At 40.5% G+C, this 23711-nt stretch overlaps 2 protein-coding genes across 3 annotated transcripts; one reads left to right on the forward strand and one right to left on the reverse strand.

Moving 5' to 3' along the window:
- The first annotated feature begins 774 nt into the window (after nt 1-774).
- On the forward strand, nt 775-15641 carry unc13d (unc-13 homolog D (C. elegans)). Its single transcript, XM_067575734.1, has 34 exons — nt 775-935; nt 1936-1962; nt 3300-3356; nt 3461-3517; nt 3603-3710; nt 3822-3881; nt 4094-4160; nt 5487-5667; nt 5758-5802; nt 5901-5972; nt 6058-6127; nt 6213-6317; nt 7791-7883; nt 7985-8085; nt 8417-8534; nt 8762-8883; nt 8978-9068; nt 9154-9210; nt 9308-9405; nt 9542-9593; nt 9680-9810; nt 10429-10546; nt 10641-10793; nt 10902-10997; nt 11090-11296; nt 11408-11482; nt 11566-11645; nt 11779-11893; nt 12439-12510; nt 12635-12718; nt 12820-12940; nt 13043-13166; nt 13274-13500; nt 14609-15641. Exons 1-34 carry the CDS (start codon nt 849-851, stop codon nt 14719-14721), a joined length of 3384 nt encoding a protein of 1127 aa, XP_067431835.1. The 5' UTR covers nt 775-848; the 3' UTR covers nt 14722-15641.
- Nucleotides 15432-23312, reverse strand: unk (unk zinc finger). Of its 2 annotated transcripts, XM_067575735.1 has the most exons (15): nt 23036-23311; nt 22200-22409; nt 20690-20866; nt 20445-20575; nt 19898-20033; nt 19680-19797; nt 19504-19588; nt 19105-19400; nt 18876-18941; nt 18498-18681; nt 18300-18401; nt 17983-18168; nt 17718-17899; nt 17295-17555; nt 15432-16724 (listed from the first exon to the last, which is right to left on the reverse strand). In XM_067575735.1, the coding sequence occupies exons 1-15, from the start codon at nt 23182-23184 to the stop codon at nt 16569-16571; spliced, it is 2439 nt and encodes an 812-aa protein (XP_067431836.1). In that variant the 5' UTR covers nt 23185-23311; the 3' UTR covers nt 15432-16568. The 2 variants fall into 2 exon arrangements, with proteins under 2 accessions (XP_067431836.1, XP_067431837.1); XM_067575736.1 differs by lacking the exon at nt 15432-16724 and having other exon boundaries at nt 17323-17555; nt 17714-17899; nt 23036-23312.
- Nucleotides 23313-23711: the final 399 nt, after the last annotated feature.

Raw genomic sequence — 23711 nt, forward strand, 5'->3', positions numbered from 1 at the left:
TACAGCACCAGTTAAAAGTTTGGATACACTTTCTCATTCAAGTCAATGGGTAACTCAAAGTAACCGACACACACAAAACCTGGGACTAAGTAATAATAATTGATGAGTCATTGAAGGCAACAGGGAACATAGACATTGGCAATATGTTGGGTGGGGGAGGGAGGTATTAATAGATATAGAAACATATACACATGTAGGTAGATGTATCTATAAATGCATATTGGAGTATTGGCAGATGTTAACTCTCAGTGTAGTGACCACAATGAATGGAGTATGGAGTAAATAAAGATTTGAATGCATCCTAATGAGACACAGGTAGAGCAAACAATACACAAACACAATGGACTGCTGTGGACTGTCTCCTGTTACATGTAGTTTCATTATCTCATTCAGCTAAGTCAAGTTAATGATGCGACATGTGAGATTTCACTGTGGGTTTTGATTTACCATAGGATCCATGGTAATATACTAACATTAAAATAATAGTAGTACGCTTGAGCATCAGCAGTTACAACCCAGTAGCCAGTTAGTTATAGAGTTTTTGCTTTGAGTACCAGTGTATGTCTGTGTGTGTGTGTGTGTGTGTGCAAACAAACTAAGGAGGTTGAGGTCTGTTTGAAAAGAGAAGGAGAGTGGAACAGAGGTGGTGTTTTGTATTCAGGCACAATGTAGGGCACTAGATGAAGAAAAAGTAGTAAGTCACAGTTTTTGATGTTACCACCTTCTACAGGAAGTGATGACTTCCGGCTGCTGTGAGATACTTCATCGACACACATCACACACGCAGCTTCCCTATCTCACACAGAGAGAGCACGCCAGCTTACCAGATAGCAGTGTAGTGTCAATGTATGTGTGAGTCAAATATTAGCGTCATTATGTCAGATCAAAGTGAGCTCACCAGGACAGGAGACAATCAACTGCAAACACCTGAACAGGTAAGGATCCACACTGCACTGGAGTGTGTTGTTATATGATAAAATAATACTCTTTTTGTTGCATTTTGGCTCTCTGCCAGTTACTAACCACCTAGTTTTTATGGCAATCTAGTGATGACAAAACCGATATTGTTGTCAAATATGAAACCGTCTTTTTGTTTTGTAGGTTTTGTTATAATCATTTACAAACAGATTTTCAGTCCTTTAAGATTTTTCATTATCTTTGAGACAAAAAAAAAATCCCCCGATCCTAAAATTGTCAGATGAGTTACAGTGGTGTTAAAAACTGTTTCCAGAGAGTCATGCTTTCCAAATGGCTATTTTAAGATGTTTTGACTGTGATTCAGAGTTGTTCTGGACATATGCTTATATCACATGATGCAGAGAGTGAAAAATATTTGACAGGCAAGATGGCTATACAGTGTATTTCTGTATCTGCGTATGTAGCAGTTGTTGTCAGTCAACACATTTAGAGGAAACTTTTTTTTCCTATTTGTGAGCTTCATTGAGACATGCTTTGAACACAGTATCTTTACAGAGTTTTGCAACATTTCAACTGTATGCAAACATATGAAAATAATTGTGTGTGCGATGTTGACAACAGGTGTATTTGCATGTGTACCTATTTTTAGGATGGGTTAGGCTAATTAGTGATTCTATTTCAGGTGAATTTTCTCGGTTTGAATATTGAGTGGGTTGTTGCCTCATTCTTGCCTCCAAGTCAGTTCCATTATCAGCAATAGAGGAAGTCCCTTACAGAGACAACCCAAATAACAGAAATCAAAAACATGAGTCTCACTTTTGTTTTATATTAGGTATTTCAAGGTCTCTTTGCCCATTCATAACTGATGATGAGATGTGGTCGCCTATAAATATCTGTTTGTATCAGTTTGACTTTATTGAACTATTTACTCTGACATCATTATCTGTATTATTATCTGTGATATTATATATCCCTGTATTTAAACATTCTTAACCATCTTTGTCTTCTGTATTTCAGGAAGATGGCTTACCAAGACACAAACAGGTAAAACACATCAGCTGCTAGTAGTAGCTTTGTGTTATTTCTCCTGAATTTCTTGTTGCAGATTTGTCTTAATCGAACAAACCAGTTTTTTTTTAACATCGTAACTCCTTATTTTTACTACTTAACACTCATCTATTGGTTTCCTTTCATTTTTGGAATGATTACTAAGAGTCTACAGCCATGATAACATGCTGATGTTTAGCATGTACTGTATAATGTCTACCACGTTCACCATCTTTAGCAGTGACTACTTAGCACTAAACACAAAGTACAGCTAAGACTGATAGGAATGTCTTGAAGGTTTTAGGTCATAAACCAAAGTATTGGACAAATGTAAATTTTGATTTGATGAAGGCACTAATCATCTGAGAACCGTGATTGTCTTAACACAATTCTGTGACAAATAATCTAGTGGATGTTGAAATATTTCACTGGATACGTGAAATTTTTGACCTGATTATGGCACTAATTTAAAAGTCATCAAAGCCATTAGGATTTGTCCTCTTTAGGCCATGGATATCTGTACCAATATTCACAACAATCCATCCAATAGTTGAGATATTTCAGTCAGGCTGACATTGATTGCCAGTATACACACTGAGGAAGGGCGCCTGGCCCGAAACATCTGTGTGGCAATTCAAATTAAAATCAGTTGACTAGGTGTGCTGTCCTAATTCCCTTCTTTAGTCAGGCTGACATTGCCGCTAATAGACTCCTTTGACTTATGTAATCCATCACAGCAAACATGTCTGTACTGATTTTTTTTAGTTTTCATTCTCATTGTGTGATAATCTAGTTTGCGTGCAGATAACAACCTAATAATGTCGTCAGACGTCATCTCAGCTTGGGCTTGGTGACCACAAATCTATAACTGACTGTGTGAGTTTGAAAGACAGGGACGCTTGCCAGGCAGCAAGGGTGTGAGTGAAGACACTGAGTAGCAGTATGGGAAGTGTAAGATCCGACGTTTTTGTAACTGGGGACTAAAATTCAGGCCTCTGCTGCGTTGATTTTGACAATTATTTTGATAATCTTGCAAATCCCCACAAAACTGCAATAATTCACCGGAGTATACCTTCATCTCCTTCCATCGTTCACTATGATGGTCTACCAACAAAATTTTATATTGCATGGACATGAATGGAAATCAATGGATGTTTAGAAAATAGGAAAAATATATTCACAAATTTGAAACACCAAAGCATGGTTTGCAATAGTCAGCTGTGATGTAAAGTATTCAGCATTTGTAGTAAATGAGCCACAACATGCAAAGAGACTGGTACTGTCCTCTAAGTATCTATTATGTCTTATGCCTTTTTCCGTTTTTCTCTTGACAGCTTTCACCCGGCCATGCACGTAAACTGGGGCAGACGAGGAAAATGCGAGACAGGAGGGTAGGTGACACTCTCTGACCTTCAAGCACCTCAAATTTAAACTAGGAATATCTTCATTTGCCACATGCATCAAACAGAATCAAAGATTTGCTTGTTTCCTTCAGGATTTTAAGGAAGATGAAAATCCTGAAGAGAAAGCACAAAGACACAAAGAGCAGGAGGTATCATTATTAATGTGCTGTACTTTACATGAAATGAAGCTTTTTTTTCCAGCTGAATTCTTACTTTGTTTATTCCTGTTTAAAGCTGAAGCCTCTGTATAAGGAACTGTTGTACACTATCGCACACAAGATGGGTAAACCATCATCAGATGAGGTCTTCACAGATAGCCAGCTTCACCAGTATATCAAAGAGGTAAAAACTTCCACTTCACACCTAACACGACCAATAATTCCCCTACTGTGTTGGTCTATGACTGTTGACGGAGATTTTGTTTTGTCTCACTCTGTCTGTCCTGTCTACCAGGCTTTCACAATGACAGATTCAGAGCACAACAGTATGATGGAGAAAGTACAGAGCACAGAGGTGAGAAAAGGAAGTCAGCATGTTTGTTTCAATGAATGCGCCTTTAGAGCCCCCTAATATCTATTTATAGTAATCATACCAGCAATCTTGACTTTCCACTGCCTTCCATTTAGTCTAGCAGTGGCAGAAATTGTGTCATCTGCATTTCTGACGCAGCACAAAATGGCTTTTTTGAGTACCAATGTATTTAAAAAACTGTTTGAACCTTACAGTCACCTGTATACTGTCTGATGGCCACAGTAAAGGAAGCCAAGGGGATCCTGGGAAAAGATATCAGTGGTGAGTTCTTGCTTTGACTTTTCAGAACAAACAATTGACATCTTCATTGATGCAATGACTGGGACTCATCTTAATATACTTTTATGTGAAGATATACCTTTTCAGTCACACTAGCTGCATGTCTCTAGGGATGGTCATTTCGGTCAGTCGGTTCATCAATTGGTTGGTTCATGTCATACTGACCCGACCCAATGGTCCAAAATGATGAATCCTAATGACTTTGGTGATCCCCTGACATTTCTTCCTCTAGTGCCCCCATGAGGTTAAAAAGTTTTGATTTCGAGTAACATGTTTTGACTACTGTTAGATGGATTGCCATGAAATTTAGTGCAGATATTCAAGGTCCCCAGAGGATAAATCATAATGACTTGTGAATCCGTGACTTTTCATCTAGCGCCATAATCAGGTTAAAGTTTTCTCCTATCAGTGAAATAACTCAACATCTCTCTGACACATTGGCATAAAATTTTGCACGGACATTCATAGTTCCTTGGCGATGAATCCTAATGACTTTGGTGACTATTAATTTTGTGCCAAAAGCTGGTTGACATTTTTAGGTAGATAGTGAAATGTCTCAACAACTACTGGAAGGATGCATTTAAAAACTGTTACAGACACCCATTATAACTTTGGTGATCTAGCACCATGATCAGGTCAAAATTTAATTTTGCCCAACACTTTTGTTTATGACCAAAGTAAGCCTCAGCCTTCTTTGTGGTTAGTGTTGTTTAGCATGTTTGTATGTTAAGATGCTTATCAATAATGGTGAACATGGTAAACATCACCCTCTAAATATCAGCATGTTAGCATTATCATTGTCAGCATATTGTCATGCTGATGTTAGCATTAGCATAGTGGTAGGCACTATAGCATGGCTGAAGAATCTATTTTATCTATTTATTATTTCTCACTGAAAGATTTTCATATGTTTGCATATAGTAGGAAAGAAGTGGACTGTGCACATTTATTTCCCAGAACAATGATACTTCCTGTCCATCCTATGAAAACATTGCCAGTTTATTTCCACCTAAATGGAATAGGTTTGGACTGACTCCCTGCAGGAAACTTCTTTTTTTTCATATGAAACTAAGATACGGAAGTGTTTCACTACCTTGGTAATATTCCTCTTTATTCATGTTGTTGTTCATGTTTCATGTGATTTTCTGTTCTCATGTGGACATTTTATCCCTCACTTTCACTTCTTGTCAGCCCTGTGTGGTCTTTGATTTTTGCCACACCTTTCTGTGGAGTAATCTCCCCCAACCCTAACCATAACCCTACCTCTGAATTATGAAATGACCACAGATTTCTGGTGTTTTTGAGCAGGTTTTAGTGACCCATACTGCCTGCTGATCATACTGGAGGATGAAGAAGAGAATCGGACACGCCGAGCCAGATCAAAACCTTGTAAATCTGTTGTAAAGGACGTTGCATCAGATGAGAAAATTTGCCAGACAGACGTAAAGAAGCAGACTCTGAACCCCATCTGGAACCAAACATTTATACTGTGAGTCTAAATATGTGTTAATGTCCCAAACATTCGGTTGAAACTTGCATTTCTTTATTGATTTATTTTGTTTTATTTCTTTTTCTTTAGAGAGTTTGAAGACATTGTTGGTGCCAGCTTCCACCTTGAGATGTGGTGAGAAAAACATCCAGAGCTCCACTTTGTCTGCTTTGAAACCATCGTTATTATCATCATTCATTACATTTGCCTTTTTTGTGCCATTGTCATTTCAGGGATAAGGACGAAGAGGTTTCACTCACTCAGAAACTGGAGGACTTCAAAACCAACTTTAATAGCTTAAGAAGGTACTATACTCTCTTTCGGATTCAAATTCAAACAGATGACAGAGCAAAGCAAATGTGTCAATCTTTGAATTTTGGTTTTTTTTAGGATGATCAAGGAGGCCAAAAAGGAGAAAGGCACAGATGACTTTTTGGGAAACGTTGTCCTAAAACTACAGGTAGTAAATGTACAAACTTGACAAATGCTTTCGTCTTCTTCACTGTCTTCCTGATCTCAAATCCATTCTTATCATCTCACTTTAGGATCTCCACTGCACAGAAGACAACTGGTACTATCTGGAGCCAAGAACAGAGACGTATCCTGATCGCGGCCAGTGCCACCTGAATCTCAAGTTTATCCATAAAGCGGTACATGCTGATATCCATCCTGTGACATTCTCTGAGTTTTATATATTTTATATATTTGTGTGATTGCTGGAAGCAATCACAGCCGCGTTTCAACTGCTGCATACTTTGTGCTATAAAAACCATTCAACTGTCAATCTGTGCAACTCATTCAGCAGATGTGTGCTTGTATTTTTCTGAAATGTAACATGTTTCAGCGATTTTATATAATTTTTTAAAACATGATAATGGCAGTCTATGGGACGAACCGTCCAACTGAGTTGGAACCTTGATCACTTTGACACTCAACTGCTCGGAAGTCCCTTATCGTACAGACACCATTCAAACTGTAAAATGTTCACAAAACTTTGAACTTTCAAAGTTATCAGATTGTTTAGTGATATCTTTTGTAGTTTTTTAGCAATTTAAGCCCAAAATCAGGGGTTTTTCAGACTTTTTCAGGTCTCACCAGTGTGTCATGTGATCAGACACAGTGGAGAGCACAGATAATTTTAGACCAGAAATGTTTTTCTAAACTGCTGTCACTCCCACAATTTTAACTCCTCAAGCACATATCTTGCCTCAGTATGTTGCCACAAGCCTCCTCTCTCTCAAAATGTAAATACATTTCACATAGGACTTATAGTTTTTGAGATCTGAACCTTAATTGATAGAGAGTCCCTGTCATGTTCTCATTGACTGCAATACAGTCTGCAGGGTGTGTGTCTCCTCTCACTCCGGTTTCTTAAACTTACAGATTCTCTCTTCCTTCAAACACTTTTTACACATATCATTCATTCTCATGTGTCACAGATCTTGTCTGAGTAGTCCAGTGGTTTAAGTTCATGATACTTCTGAACTTTTTTTAGATCCAAAGACTGTGAGTTCAAGTCCTGCTTAGGGCAGAACTCAGTAGAGTCGAAGGATGCAGGCGTGCACAGCTGATGTCAATCTGCTTGCTGAGCTGAGCTGAGCTGAACTGAACTACTTTTCGGTCAATTTCATGCAATTGACAGACTAAATACCAAAATCTGGCCTGGCATTACTGTGAGACATGTTAGCTCAATGCATAGCATGTCTGTCTTATAAACATGAGGGTGTAGGCTCAATTCCATCCACAGCTAATTTTAATCTTGGTATAGTTTTCAATACTCTTCAGCTTCCAGTTATGCAATCTGAATCCGCTTTCAGCAATCACACGCAATTTCTACAGAAATTGCATTTTCTGGTCATATATAAGATGGTGTTAGGACAAAACAAAGAAGGAACTGTGCATTCTGTTGATTACACCAATGAAATACCTTGTGGTGGTCTTAAACGGGAAGTGGAATTCATGGCCACGACACATCTATAGTTACTCTAATGACACTTTAATAACTTTTCATGACATTCACATGTATAATTGTATAGACATGTGTTAGGGACACATTTTGAGACACTTTCTCATTGGTGTGTCCAAACTTTTGACTGGTATTGTATGTATTGTGTGACTGACAGAGAGACAAGACGCTGAGCAATGGTCAAAGTGCTTACACAAGCTACTGTGGGATTCTGCAGCAGTTTGTTCAGTCTTACATCTCCCAGCAACAGGTAAAGGACAAGTTTATTCTTAGTCAAATTTTTATCTCTGATAATCTCTGAAATTTTTGATTCTTAGTACTAATCTCCCCAATCTTGTTTCGTCCCCTCAGAGCTCTGCTCCGTGGAAAGGGGCGCTGTGTGGCGAGGCTCAGACTCTGCTCGAGCTTTATGCCACACAGAATGACCTCTCACCTTTTCTTCAGGACCTGGCGTAAGCACCAGTATAACATCTAGCAGATTAGATGAGAGTGTGCCACTGTTTCCTTATAATTTAGCAGCTTTCACTAGTATTGTATATTGGTGATATGAACATATTGTGCTATAGTTTCACAAAATAATGTTGTCCAAATTAGTTATTCCAAACAAATGAAATCAAATCTATTATTATTTTACATGGGATTTGTGGATACACTTGCCAATATTGTGATATATATCAATATCTTATCCTATATATTAATATATTACTACTACAATGTGTGTGTACCATGTTGCCTTTCTGTTGCACTTCTGATTACGTTTGCGGTTGTGTGTACCCCTGACAGGAAGTGGGTGGCTTACAGTAAACTGTACCAGAGCCTAGAGGTGGACTCTTCTGTGCTGTTCCAGCAGCTCACCAGTATAGAGTACCACTGGCATCAGCAGGAGCTGCCATACCAACAGGTATGAACGTTTTACTCAGTGCAACCTTCCATCACGAGATGCAGTTAGTTCTTGCTCAGTGATCAAAAACCTATCGATCTTGCACAATAGTCAAATGTGTTTTTGTCTGTAGAAAGCTCATCAATGCCAGAAATCACTGCTTACTGTATTAAAATGTTAAACAGAAATCATGAGTTTGTCTTTAAGCACAGATGAGTATTGAAGAAGGTTTTGCACTTTGTGAACAGAAACAGGAACTTGGGGATTCTCTTCATGGTTTCCTGCAGTACGGACTATGTCTTGTGTCCAAATACAGAGACATCTTCCCCCCAACTCCCAATGCTACTCCGAAACTACACACCCTGCTCAGGTACACCTTGTTATATATTTATTTATGCTGTATTTTTGTTTTCTGACATAACTGTTGTATTTTAATTAATAGATTATGCAATACGTTTTTTCAGAATCTTGGTCCAGATCTGTAAGACTCGGGCGTTTCAGAAACTGAACCCAGCTCAGTTTGAGCTGCATGATGAAATCAATGAGGCCATACAGGTCAGTAATCATACCGATAAGGTTGTTACATCCTGCAGGCATATCATAGGTTGTGAATTACTTATGATATGGCTTTTTATTTCAGACAGGTACACATGAGTGGTTTACCATCAAAAAAGGTTTACATCAGCCAATGACTAAGGTAAAGAGAGCCTTCACTGTGAAGTTGGAATTGAGGCTTCTCCATTTTATTTCACAGTAATCATGTCATGTTATTTTTGCACTATGCTGACATACAGGACATGTCGGAGATTGTGAACGCCCTCTCCAGGTTGATTGGGGAGGTGCAGGAAGATGTAAAACACAACAAGGATGTCTGGAACAGAGTATTTGTCAGGTAAGAAAATTCAAAGCTACTTCAAAAGACGTATTTGAAGAAAGTGCAGGTGTCAACAGATAGTAGCAAACCAAACTTCATGAGGAATATTTTTCATTCTTGTAATAATGAATGTGTTTCTTTCTCGGTCTCATAGTGCTGTGCAAGTGGATGTGTTCACTGTAGTCTATCATAAGTATGACTCACTGGTAAGTGGAACTGTTTGAGAATTTCCAGTCTTGTATTTTTCTCATGTCACCTCACTTCATCAGTTTTCCTCTCCTCTCCTGCATAGCTTGCTAAAGAAGTGAGGGCAACCTTATCCCTGATTGAGGGTCAGATGGAGCAGCCTCTAGCCAACAGCCTGTTCCCTGTTTACCGGAGCCTGCAGGCCATCCACAAAGACAAGGCATTCTTACAGAAAAGGTCAGAAATCATCCACAAAACACTCTATGGCAGTGGGTCCCAATCTTTTTTGTCTGACGGAGCCTAACATCCCTATGAGATCAGCTCAAATACCCCTCCATACACTGCACCCATTGTATTCCCAATGTAGTTGTTTCAATTAATTTTAAAGTGGATGTTAATATTACATAAAGGTTAATATTGTTACAATAAGTTTTTTATGCAATTTGAATTGTTTAGGTCAGTTTGGTTTCCTACTACCCCTCGGAGTGGCAGAAGCACATTTCAACAATTTAGCCATTATCTTTAGCAAATTATTTCAACTGTTATTTACTTTGACTTTAAGGTATTATAATTAACTCGGGTTAGTAGAGGGAGGTGTGTGCACTGTGCAGTCGGCCTCTTGCAGTCGGTTGGGTAGCTTACTAGTTATTGTTAAAGTTACCACAGATTGCATCACACCAATTTTTAAATGTATTTGGAATTAGAAGTACACCCTGGGGTACAAGAATCCTCAGTTGGGCATCACTGCTCTACAGCATACAACTCCAACCAGGGAAACACTACCACCCCGCCTACTAAAAACCATCAAAATGTTTGTGATGGCACAGAAGGTCAGGAGTTTGTCTGTTGTTTCAGGGGATTACTCGAGCTAATAAACTTCCACGAAGACTTCAGAGACGCTCTGCCTTACTGGCTGAACCAGGCGTTCAGCACCACTCAGGACAGGGTGGAGAGGGCTGTGCAGGTGGACCAGGTAACACTTATGTTTTAGTGCATTTCTATAATGGACATTGTTTATTTCATCCACAGAGAGTATTATCATTATATATTTTAAACTCTCCTCTCAGCTACAGCCCCTGCAGTCTGGTACAGTGCCCATAAAACACAGTTCCTCAGCAGTGGACCTGGTGGCATGTATCCAGCCCATTTGCCAGTTGTGGGAGCAGCTGTCCTGGCCTGACCCTGAGGAGGCCTTCATGCTCATGGTCAAAATCACAGAGGTACAGTATGCTGCCATTAACATGGTTGTAATCAGACATTCAACTCACTAAATAAACGGATTGCTGGTAGTTGGCTGTGGTCTACCTTCCTTCTCTGTGTGTTTTCAGGATGTGTGTAAGATTGTGGTGAACTACTGTCACACCCTGAAGGAGAGGGTCAGGGTACTCTCTGAGAACTCTGACCACGGCTGTGCTATCAACATGGTGAGCACAGACAGGAGAAAAGACTTCACTCAGAAATATTTCTGGTGCTACATAATCCACAGGAATCTCAAATTTCCCACTTCTCTCTACAGCTGTGTGTGGTAGTGAATGACCTGGAACACTTACGGACTGTCCTGACCCGGCTTCCTACACAGCTGAACTGGGCAGGGCTTCGGGAGCGGACCCATCATGTCATACAGGAAAGCCAGTTTCACAACACGCTGCCATCTCAGCTTCAGCAAGCACAGAGCATCCTCGGACGAGAGATCCGCTCCGCTTTAGACACTCTGGGGAAGAAGGTGTGTACATGTGGGGGAATTTGATCATTAATAAATCACCTTTATTGAAAATTAAATGATTATATACTTAAAAACCTTCAACATCACCCCTCTTTCTGTATGTCTCTCAAGCTGAATACAGACATTGAGACTCATGTCAAAAGCATGGCAACCAGGCGGAGGATTCCCTCCAAGTCCACAGAGGATGTAAGTGACCATCACTACTTGTGTTTTATCACAGATACAGATGCCTGTTATGTTTGCCTGATATCCAGCCTCCTCTGTTTTAGGCTGCAGCCCCTCTCATGCGCTATCTGGAGCAAGAGCTGCAGTATATGAATGAAAACCTGGTTCAAGAGAACTTCAACAGGTTCTAGGCTTTATTATCACCTTGTCTATCGCCTTCATCTCTAATGGCTCCATGTTTTATACCTTTTTAATTTGTTTTGTAAAGATAATGTTGCTGTTTTGCATCACCTTATTGTTTTTTCTCCTTTATTCAGTCTCCTGACCCCTTTGTGGAATAACTCAGTGATGATCCTCTACCAGGTGGCTACTAAGCATCCACAGCAAGAGGGGCTCATGGTGTACTGCCAAAGACTGCTGTATACACTGACGGTCAGTCCTCAGCCATATGGTTAACTTGACTACCAGGGCAGAACACTGATTTTATAGCAAATTAGTTCGTGTGTCAGCTCAGAGACTTTAAAAGTGCTTTTAAAATTCATGCAATTAGCTGATGAGACTGAATTATTTGCACTGACTTACCATGATTTAACGAACCAGTTGCATTGTCTTAACAGTCAAACCTCAGACCTTCTGGGAATAACTATTGGATGAATTGCCATTTGCAATTGCCAAATTCAGTACACGCGTTCATGGTACCCAGAGGATGACCAGACACCTGCAAAACTAATAATGTTTCCAACAACCTAAGTGTTAGCATGCCAACATTTGACAAAGATGGTGAATCTCATAAATATTTCCTTCTAAACATCAGCATTTTAGCATCACGGATGTAACATTGTCACAGGAAGCATGTTACACTGATGTTAACATTTAATTCAACACATCACTGTGACTGATTACAGCCTCACAGTAGTGCTAGCATGGCTGAAGACTCAGCCTAATGTTGCATTAAATTTTTTTGTTGTGTATTTCAGTGCCTGGAGCAGTGCTTCCATGCTGAGGGAAATGGACTTCCTCTGCAGACACTCCAGTCTGATGAGTACAAGGTGAGAAACTTAGGGATTACATGTTTTCACTCGCTCAGACCGAAGTGAAATAGTTTGAGAAAAGCGGCAAAAGGCAGAGTGAAAACATACAATTAACAATGAAATCTTTCTCCTGTCTGTCCAGACTCTCAAAGCTCACCTGACTCACCACTCTCTGAGCAGCAGTCAGCTTGTGGAGAAGTTCCTTGAAAGGAAAATATGGGAGCAGGTGAGACATCCACCTACTTCATGTTCCAGTTGGAGAAACTTGTAAACTTATTGAAGTGCATTTGTTCAAACTATGTTTCTGCTTCCCTCCATACACAACAGAAAGTGCACGGCGGAGAGAAATACGGTGCGGTAACCCTCCTCACATCCTACAGGAGATCAGATCAAAAACTCAGAGTTGAGGTGTTGAATGCAGTCAACCTCTTACCAATGGACTCTAATGGTGAGCCTTCACAGAACAACCACAACCATAGATACATAAACACAAAACGCCCATTGCTATAAGATCTTTCCCACTAACCTAGTGCTTTGATGCTTTTGGCAGGTTTAAGCGACCCGTTTGTGCAGCTGTGTCTGGAGCCTCAACACATCTTTCCTGAGGTGGAGCCTCGCACTACTCAGATCAAAAGCTGTGATCTCAATCCCCTTTTTGATGAGACCTTTGAGTTGTAAGTTTAGTCAATTTTCTTTCTCAGGTATCAGATTTCATCCTCTTTCTAGATGTTTTAACCTCTTTTACCTCCATCCTCTGCTCTCCGTCTCCTTCATATCACAGCATGGTTTCACTAGATCAGTGCCAGGCTTCAGGGGCTTGCCTGGTGGTGACGGTTCTGGATCATGACACCTTGAGGACAGATGACTTTGAAGGCGAGGCCTTCCTGTCCCTCAAATCGATACCAGGAGTTGCTGGAGGAAGGGAAGCAGCAGCGGATAAACTTGGTTCACAGCCAGATGCCACCCCTGCTCAGATCCGCCTGCCTCTGATGCATCCTAAACCTAATGGTATGATCTGTCAGTGGGTTCAGACAGGAAAAACAAGTTTAAGTTTTTAGTTTGAATCAGGGCATGGGGCAAAAATTAGCTGCTGGGGCCCTGTCAGCCTACACCAATCTTCCCAGTCTGTGCAGTGTACATTGTTATTGTGGGCATGACCTACTTTGAAGCTGCACTAATTAATATTTTTGCATTAACAATGGATCAAATGACGTGTAATGTGAAAGGGGTCACTCATAGCGATGAACCCACAAAGAATTTTCACCGGACCTGAAGTTCCCCTCAGCTCCACTTGGCGTCTTTGAGCTTATTGTTTTTGTTTTATGGCCGTTAGGTTTAGTTTTAATTCAGTCTCACAACACTCATCAACCTCATTTCCAGCAGCAGCAAGCAGCTATTTTCGGTGAAAACCATCCGATAAAGCAACTAACTGTACGCTACCTGCCCAGCACCCAACGGCAGTCAGACAGATAAAGTTAGTGACTAGCTGGTCACCATAGCAGAGAATTTATCAGCTAAAGACCCATTTATTTCTCTCATAAGTGGAAACCAAAACCATTTGCTAATTGTGTTTTCAGCTTGTTCTGCTGCCCCCAAGTGGATGAAAAAAATCAATTAATGCTGCTTTAAGGCCTGTATCATGTCTCGATATTGTGCTTTAGTTGTGCATATTCCAAAATTATTTTTCAATTAAATTAGCACAAACCCATTGAGACACAGTACGCCTGGGACTTTTTAGGGTTCTGGGGCCTTGTGGCAGTTGCCTCCTTTGTCCAGTTGGTAATCCAACCTTGAATCAGGTAAATTGTAAAACCTTGGCAACATATTGTATGTGCTACCTAGAAAAGTAGCCTTTGAGTTTTTTTTAGCATGTGCTCCCAATCTGGACTTTTAATTGGTAGGAAAATTGTCAGATTTTATGATTTGCAATATTGTTGCAAAGATATCCCATACTGGTAGCTTCAATAAAAAAAATCTGTTGGGATATTACTTGTGGTCTAGTTTTAACTATACTGCATATTTTGTGTCTGATTTTGATGTCACTAAAATAGCAATTTCAAAGTGCCAATATGACTTTCCTGCAAATCCTTAACTTGTGTCTGTGTACATTTTTCAGACGACAGCATTCTGAAGTTACTGGAGTCCCGGAAAGGAGAGCGGGACGCACAGGCCTTTGTGAAGAAGCGAAGACAGAGAGAGAAACAGTCCCTGGAGGGGATTCAACCGTAACAGACAGACTCAGACAATTCCTTCCTCCAAAAATATACAATTTGTTTTAATGATCTGTACCAAAAAACAAACAAAAATTCCACTCAGAAGGAAACACTGATATTGGATGAGTTGTGTGTGTACAGTATGCTGAGCATGGGTTTACAAGAGACCATCACAGTGATCATGAACACTTTCACACCTGCATATGAACCTCACACACCTTTTAGCTGTCTGTTTCCTGATGCTTTGTCTAATCAGTGCAAGAGATAAGTATGACATCACTTAACTATGTGTGTGTGTGTGTGTATATGTATATATATATATATATACACATACATATACACACATATATTAGACTACATTTGACACACTGTGAAATGTCAAAGATTACTACAAATGTAAAAATTTTGGCAGAGAAACCTGTCACACATTGATTTTAAACATAGCTAAAGGGCCGGTTTTAACAAAAAGTGTACATTTAACATGAAAAGCGTAAGTAAAAATAAAAAATATGTAATTTCAAAGACTACACAAGTTGACTGAGTACATTTGCCTTGATTGTGTTAACATGCTTTCCTCTTCCAGTTTATGCAGAAGAATATTAGAGAAAACCTGAGTGCTTTAACAGAGGCCATCTGTTATAAATTTTAACAAATAGTACAAAATTTTTTAAATATTTTCTGTTATTACTGAACAGTAATTGACAATTTTAAATTTCTTTTGCTAAAAAAAAAAACTATGAAAAAAAAATTAAACAACAAATTCAATATAATCTAGATAAGCGCTACCAGCATACTGGTATGACGACCCCCTTTGGCTGTAGCAATATAGGATCACTGTCTGGATGAAACGAAGTATGCCCTTTAACTGTTTTCAGTCAGACCTGTTGATTTTGTTAAGACTGATGATCACCCTCAAAAATAAAAATAAAAAATCTGCTCACTTGCCGTGTCATCCATCCATTTAGACAGTTTGAGATCTTTGCTGGCACTTAATTCACATCTTTCCAGAAATTATGATACAGGTACTCATAATACCCTGATGTGGCTGTGTGTGGCTCACTGATACTAACAGCCCACCAAGCATCACGTAGCTATGCCTCAGTCAAGGAGACCATGCTCTATGTGGCATATACAGTTAGTGGGTGTACTTTGGTTGAAACTACTTCTTAGTTAAACGGCTCCTAATGAGGACTACATGGTTTATGGGGACTGTGGGTCATCATAAGTAACTGTCTCTTGATTTCTGGAGACCTTGCTGTTGAACTTTTATATGAAATGTTTTGGAGCTTTAAGTGCCGATAAACCAAATGTCATTGACCTTTGTTGAACTACTCTGGCAGCAGACATCTTCAAACCTCAGCAAATCACACTGAAACTACCCAGATGGAGAGATAGGTCCAGAGATGTTTTCTTTAGGGTGAGCTCATGTTTTAAAACGAGAACAAAATATAATTGAGAACTATTTATGTAAATGTTTCATAGTTATGGTAAGAGAAGAAATAACAGCTGCTCTTATGGTTATTTTCACAAATCGAGAACTGGGGTAAAAAACAGTGTTGCTGGTCAAGAGCATTGACTAGTAAATTTTACTGGTGTTCCAGTGGAAACACTGGAAAAAATTATTAATCCTAAATTCCACATTAAGAGCTCTTACTTTCTGACCAGTGCTCACTATGGTCATTTATCAGTAAACATCATTGTAAAAGTACAAAACCAGATCAGTGCTTGTGTTGTTACCATATTATAAAATGACTTCGACATGATTTCGAATGGCGGTTAAGATCCAAGGCTGGTATCTGTGGAATCAGGACTGACTGGTCTGGAATCTGCAATGGTCCATTGTGGTGCGACCGGACTGTGAGGTCAGGAGAGCTGCTGCTCCAGCGTTTGTTCGGGGCAAAGTGGGCACTCTGTAGAAGTGGAGCAGCTCTCACACTGTAGTCCATGACCACAGGGCAGGGACACTGATCCCTGCTCTCCACACGTCACACAGCACTGTCTCTGTTTCCTGTACACCACCTTGGTAAACACAGAGGAATGTTTTGAGACCTCTTAAACTGAAGAATGATGATTTAGAGGAGCATACATGAGGTTAACCACTAATTGAGATCTAAGTAAAACTAAAACTCAGAAGGAAAACAGAGAGGGAAAAAAAGGAAAACAAGGAAAACATGAAAATTCAGGTGCTAGTGTGAGTGTGTGCCATTCAGAATATTGTTTTTTCTACAGTTGTGTCCATTTTTTTTCTCCCAAAAAAAAAAAACGCTACAAAATTACCCACAGTAAGCAACTTGAAGGCAAAACATTGTGCTCAGGAATCTTGTGATGAGCATTTGTCATATTTCTGACATTTCATACACCACACAAATAAAAAAAACTACTTAACATTCATTAAAAATGTTCAGCTGATGGGCACTGATTGGCTAGAATGCTAGTGTTGACATGTATAAATGAAATGTGGATTCTTAGGAAAACAATTTAAGCAGAACACACCATGTTGGGCCAATATAAGTTTAGGTTTGCCAGGTTTTACCATTCAGGACCACAGGTTGACTGAAGTACATATAGGTTTTGAGTTTGTGTTATTACCTGTTCCACGGCGTGTAGACAGCTACAGAGCTGAGCCTGCAGACTGAGAACTGACTCCAAAGGCAGTCGGTGCAGTAGCTGGAGTTGGTGCAGTGCTAGATGGGGGTTGTCTCCACTCCTTAAGCTCTCCAGCGCCTCCTGCAGGAGAGAGGCCTGTCTCTGCGCTTCCTCCTCAGCCTGCCTGGCTCTCTCTGCCTCCATGGCTAACCGTGCTGCATGGGCACGAGACTCCTCTGCATCTGCTTTCAGTGCGGCCCACGACTACAAGACAAAGGAGGCCGAATACAGAGTATCCCTTGAAAACTGAGAATAATTTCCACATTCGTTGCATTATGCATGAACATGCAAGTAACTGCACTAAATCAAACACAAACAGCCCTTTTGGAGACATGCACGCACACACATACACCACTACCTACCTACCTGAGCTGTGTGTCTCCAGCTGTGACCCCAATGCTTCAGTGTCCTGTGAGCCTCCTCCAGCTCTTGTTTGAGCCTGGGAGTCTCTGCACAGGGACCAGAGGGCAGCAGGGTGGGGGGTGTACCAGGAGAACCCTGGCCTGATGGGAAGTGCTCCCAGATATTACTGCTCATACCATTCAGACCTTCAAAAGGAGAGATAACATGTAAGCAAAATCCAATTATCTCCCACTACACCACTTGATTTCTTGGATTAAATTCCACAAACCTAAAGAGCTATGAGATGGTCCAAGGAAGGAGCTCTCTGATTGGCTAGGTTGTGACAGGTGAGTAGAAAAGAATGGTGAAGCGTGTGGCCTGATTGGGGGAGAGGGTGAAGGGGAGCTGAAAGGAGCAGAGCTGCTGAAGGATCCTGGGATGTTGACTGGGGCAGAGCTCTGAAGCTGACTACCTCCTATAAAGAGACAAACAGTTATGATCTCTTATGTGTGTTCATGTAAAACTGCATGTTGCTAGATACAGTAAATGCCTTTATATGTATATTGTAGACAATTCTGTGTGTTCATGCTTGTGTCTTTATAATACCCAGCATAACTCCCACACTGGGTAGAGCAGAGCTGCTCTCTAAGCTCCTCTCCAACGCTGACACACCAAAGTCATTCAGGTCAAGATCATCCAGGGCTGACTCTATAACGCACACAATTTACATTCACAGTTACTCTACATCTTCATAGTCACTATGACTTGTAATGTAGATTCAGAAAATTGTACATCTTGACTTACCAACAACTGACTCTACTGTCTCACTAGTGGGGTAAAAAGGCAGGGCGTTAGCGTTCATGCCTGACGAGATGCTGGTTCCCAGGTGTCCGAGAGGGGCAGGGCTGGGCGGGGTGGCAGCCAGACTTGAGGGGATGCTGGAGGACAGACTCAAAGGGCTGCCCACTGGCAAACCCAACAACAAGTCCTGAAGGAGAAAGAATTTGGTCATAAGAGAAACAAATGCCACTTTATTCTTATTCTCCCTGCAGCAAGATTACATCACTCATAACTAAGGTATGTTTCCTGAAGAAAATATGTGGACTAGATGAAAGTATGTAGAATGTTAGATAAGAATGTATTCAAAAAAACACTTATAAATTTGTTATGTAGTAGTTCCACCTGTTTGCTTTGTGCTGTTGCTATTTCTCTGTGGCGCTGCTCGAGAGCAAAACTCCTCTGCTTGGCCTGAAACCACAAACAATACGGTGATGACGTCAAAACACGCAGACAAAGCAAATCCAACAAGCACTATTTATATCACTATTTACATTGTAAAAGTGTATTTTAAGAAGTTACGTCAAGACATGATTTTAAGTATCTGATAATACCATTCCTCTGTCCATCTCACCTGATCCTCCCTCTCAAATCCAGGCGCCCTGCCGTACCCTCCCTCTCCTGCCCAAGGAGACAAAGGCTCTGCTCCGACACTCATGTCCTCACACAGAGACAGAACACTACCCAGCAGTCCATGCTCTGCTACACATGACCCAACAGAGGGGGAGAAGGGGTCTGCGATAGACCCATGCCCCATGTTGTGTCCGCTTGGACTTGAAGAAGCCTCCTGGGAAGGAAGGGGATCTGGAGGTCTGGGGGGTGGGGGAGAGCTGGGCATGGAGAATGATGGTTCCTCAGGTACAAAAGGCTCTGGAGGAGGTTTAAAAAAGGAGAAAAATATAAGAAATACAATGCTAAATGATTTATGAGATGTTTTTTTAGTGGTGCATGGGGATGTGTCATGGGGACTTACTTTCAACATGAGCAAAGGCACAGAAGGGCCCTCTGGGACAGCTGCCACACTGCTGCATGTCATTACACTTTGTGGATTTATAGATCTGTGACAAAATAACAAATCAACACACAATCATAATCATGTCCTGTGACGCCTGGTCTTGGTCTGTAAGCTCTCTGCTGAAACTAACAAACCTCTGGGTGGAACTGTTGTTCTGTTCTTGTGTGGCAATACTGACATCCCTCTGCCCCTTCACATTTACTGGGATCTCCCCATTCCTCGCTCTGTTTCACGGCCGGACATGGCAACGCTCTGTGGCGGCAAGAACAAGCGAACATTTTTTTTTTTTAAAAACACATTGATGACTGAGTGAAAACAAAATCTGTTCTTTTTAAATGATATAATAGAACACCTGTATTTGTGCTTGTGTGGGCTGCGCCTCCTGTCTTTGCTGTTATGATAATACGGACAGGCGTAACCTTGACGGCACAGACGAGGTGGTTTCTTACAGAGTTCTGTCTTGTAGTGGGACAGCACATAGTTGTTATCTAAAGAGTTAGAAGACAGACACACAGGAGACAATGAGGCAGGCAGATGATGACAGCTGGTAGAGACTTTAGATCGAGATATTTGACAATAAACTGATTGGAGATCTTCCAAACACAGCAACAGCAGAGGGACTGTTACTGCGTTTGTGTGCTTATGAATCAATGATAAGCACCAATGCCAAAGTATACATAATAAAAAGTATCATCGATGATATACGGCTTCCCTGTACTATTTGGAAAATTCCTTATAGTCATTACATAACATAGTAAACACATAAAAAAGTAGATAAGATTTATTACTGACCAGCTGCTCTGTTGCAGCCAATAAAAAACAGGTTTAATAGTTTTATGAGAATTACGATGAAAACTGGAGATGAAAGCATTGTGTAGATTGCTGTAACAGGGATTTACCTTGCCAGCGCGGTTCCTCACTCAGAATCTTCTCTATGAGGGCAGTACTTGCTGCCTGCCCTGACTGTCCGTCTCCTCCACCTCCCTCTGTGGGTCCCGAGCCGCCTTGAGACTCCATCACCTGCACTTCCCTGCAAAAATTCACAGCGTCAAGAGACATTGTAAACTCCTACAGCACAAACGTTTACGCGCGGAAACTTATGTGAAAAGACAGCTGTATGTTTAAAAAGTTTTATTTTGTGCACCTGATGTCATAAACAGGGCTGCGCAAGTCGTGTGATCCGTGTGCAAAGGCACAGTGGGAGCCGTTCTTGCTGCAGTGTCCTTTCGCATCTGTTTCATGGATACATGAGCCCGTTTTATAGTAGCGGAGGTGGTATCTGCGCTCTGTGTCCCCCGCTGTCCGATGTAGAAATGAACATCTGGAAAACACAGAAAAAAATCACACAACATTAAGACATACAGTTGTTTTAAGGCAATAAGGCAAATACTGAAAACTACACTATTTAACCAATAAGGATGAAACACACTTGTTTTTTTATATAAAAGACAGAGGTGGAATTACTCAGACTCAGATTTTTTTTATAAATGTTGGGGGTGTAATAAAATCTATAATTTACAATAAACCAGTTATGCAACCACCAAACTACCAAGTGACCACCAACAATTGCTTTGTGAGGTACAACAGAACCATGCATAAAACATTGGTGCTCAATGAAATACTATAAGTTATTTGCAAGGATCCAACACACTAGTTGTGCACTGGTTTTACTGGATAACACTGCAAGTTTACAGCACTTGCACAAAAATCACTCTTAAGTAATTGAACCTTTCTAGCAGCTAAACTTTTACTTTATTAGACATATATGTGCTTATCTATGTGTTCTTTCCCTATGACTTAAAAATGTACTTATATCAGAAAGTTCTAGATGTTTTCCCTCTCTGTGTAACGGTGGCTACAAGCCATATTGAGATGAAAAGTGACAGAGGAATAGTCTCAATAGTTCACTTAGTGTACCTCAAAGTGGTTCATTAGCATGTATCAAAGACATCCCTGTTTGACCCTGAATCTACTTCCAGCCTTCACATTTACATTCTTTTTGTCTGTATAAATGTCCCTAAGGAGCTTTTATGAAGACCATAATGGTTCAGCACATTTCAGTCTAAAGAGATCCACAGTGTGAGAGATGTTGAGGTGTGCTGTTGTTCAGTTGCTAATGCAAACTGTGACAATTATGCACCAGCCACTATTCTTCCAAGATGTTCAACTTGACTTACAATTGTTGATAGGGTGTATCCTCAAGCATGACTACTTCACTACTTTAAACCCTGAATGTGCAGGTCACCGCATAACAAAAGACCTTTTTTCACATGAGTGAAAGCTTACAAATGCTACGGATGAGATGTGGTCGATGTTTTGGGTAGCAGATAGATAAGAGGCTTCTGTAAACCTCCAAAAACATGAGATCTATTTCGTTTCCATCAAAATGCAGAACAATTTCTTCCACTGTGGTTTAATTCTGTACATATAATACCGTACAAACTTTAAAGACTTTACACAGCTGTTCGAAAATCGCTGTTGTAGTCTCCCCAGATGCAGTGTGGTTAGTTATGCAAATTCAGTGTAAAATCAGCACTTCTCCTTTACAGAGATATCCGAGTTATGTTTCAAGCATGTTTCTATTTAGGTGTCAATGACCCATAAACATGTAAAGACGTGAAGCACAGTCACACTGAAATCTCAGTTGCACTCACTCATCTCCATCAGGACATGTGCCTGTTCCCTCATCATATTTGGTGCAGTAAACATCTGGGCTGTAGTTGAAGGTCCCGTCCCGTCTGCGGATGGGCCTGCGGCGTCGTTGGTTCAGGAAGTGCCAGTAGAAACAGGAAAAAGGCCGGTGCTGTGTACATTTGTGCTGTACGAACAGGGGGCACTGCTCTGTTCTGAACTCTTTCAGATATCTGACGAGAGAGAAGCAACAAAGAAGAGAGCGTTGACAACATCATTCTTGTATTAAACATTGGATTTAAGCATGCACAAAGCAAAAGTGTTTTCATATTTATCCACAGTACATTCAATATGCTTTCCTGTAGTTATCATTTCTCTGGGCTTGAATATCTGCCATCCTACCCCCTCTTCCCCTTAGAGGACTACAATGGATCTAACCTTTTAGCTTTATTGTGTTTTATTCTCGATAATTTAATTGTATATCAGGACTGAGTGACTGCAGGCTGGCATGTACTTTTACTGTTGTCAAATAAATCTATCTATCTCTCTATCTGTCTTACCTTATATTTTACTGCTATAATGAACCTCTCCCATCAAAAGGGCTAATGTATAATTCCCCTAAATTAGCAGTAAGTCTATATGTTAAAAAAACAACTACCTTGAATCTTGCTGTGCATCAAAGCTTATAAGATATGGCTAGTGTCAGTGAGTAATGTTAGGCCTGCTGCAGTTAATATCCACATTATCACAGAATACGCTTGATTCAGTAACTTAAAACGACACCAAGCTTATTACTCACTTATTTTTCCCCCCCAATAACACATTAGCTAGGGTTTGCTATATGCAGCTAGCTACGTACGTGTAATGTTGAGGTTTCTCGGGCTGTACGTTCAACACGGTCGCGGGAGATGTCGAGCCCCCAGCGGGCGAAGACGAAGAGGACGAGGAGGGTCCCCCGGTGGTCGTCGCTGCCGAAGATGACGGGGGTTGTGAGTGTGTTTTAGACATTTTACCCGTTTGAAGCGTAACAACAAGAACCTTGTTTTTAGCTTAATGGCTAGCTACTCTTGTTAGCTTCGAAATCCGCATTCTACGACGATGTGAGTTTGCGCAGGAGAAGGAGGAAGTTGTACCAAATGCCGCGTTCAGGTCACGTCGAAGTAATCGTTGATTGTGATATTCCGACATGTCAAAAACGTTCATGACAACATCTAAGTCTTTTGACTTACAAAGTCAAAGAGAGATCCCTTAAAATGCGTCAGGGTTTTTATCCAACTAATCATTATTAGATTAAAGACACTGATGTAAGCTGTACCTGTTGTTGGGAGCTCAGAAAAACGCTTGTATATTTGGGCTGCCCACATACAAAGCTGTGGGGTAAATTGTCATTATGTATTACTGATCATATCTACCCTCACTTTTTATTACTTTGAAAAAATTTATTGTTTGGATTCACTGAATATAACTGTGTGTGAATCTGTGTTTAATTTGATTACTATTTTGAACATCTGAATGTACAAACAAAAAAGCTGTTA

This window comes from Thunnus thynnus, chromosome 20 (genome assembly GCF_963924715.1).
Source record: "Thunnus thynnus chromosome 20, fThuThy2.1, whole genome shotgun sequence".
In the NCBI taxonomy this organism is placed as follows: domain Eukaryota; kingdom Metazoa; phylum Chordata; class Actinopteri; order Scombriformes; family Scombridae; genus Thunnus; species Thunnus thynnus.

Excerpts from the sequence above, each read along its gene's own strand:
- unc13d (XM_067575734.1), top strand. The coding sequence starts at position 849 with ATGTGTGAGTCAAATATTAGCGTCATTATGTCAGATCAAAGTGAGCTC. Across the intron at positions 8,535-8,761 it reads AGGAGCTGCCATACCAACAG|AAACAGGAACTTGGGGATTC; the intron begins GTATGAACGTTT and ends CTTTGTGAACAG. Across the intron at positions 9,811-10,428 it reads AAGGCATTCTTACAGAAAAG|GGGATTACTCGAGCTAATAA; the intron begins GTCAGAAATCAT and ends CTGTTGTTTCAG.
- unk (XM_067575735.1), bottom strand. The coding sequence starts at position 23,184 with ATGTCTAAAACACACTCACAACCCCCGTCATCTTCGGCAGCGACGACC. Across the intron at positions 18,942-19,104 it reads GATTTGAGAGGGAGGATCAG|GCCAAGCAGAGGAGTTTTGC; the intron begins GTGAGATGGACA and ends TTGTGGTTTCAG. Across the intron at positions 17,900-17,982 it reads ACCATCTCATAGCTCTTTAG|GTCTGAATGGTATGAGCAGT; the intron begins GTTTGTGGAATT and ends CTCCTTTTGAAG.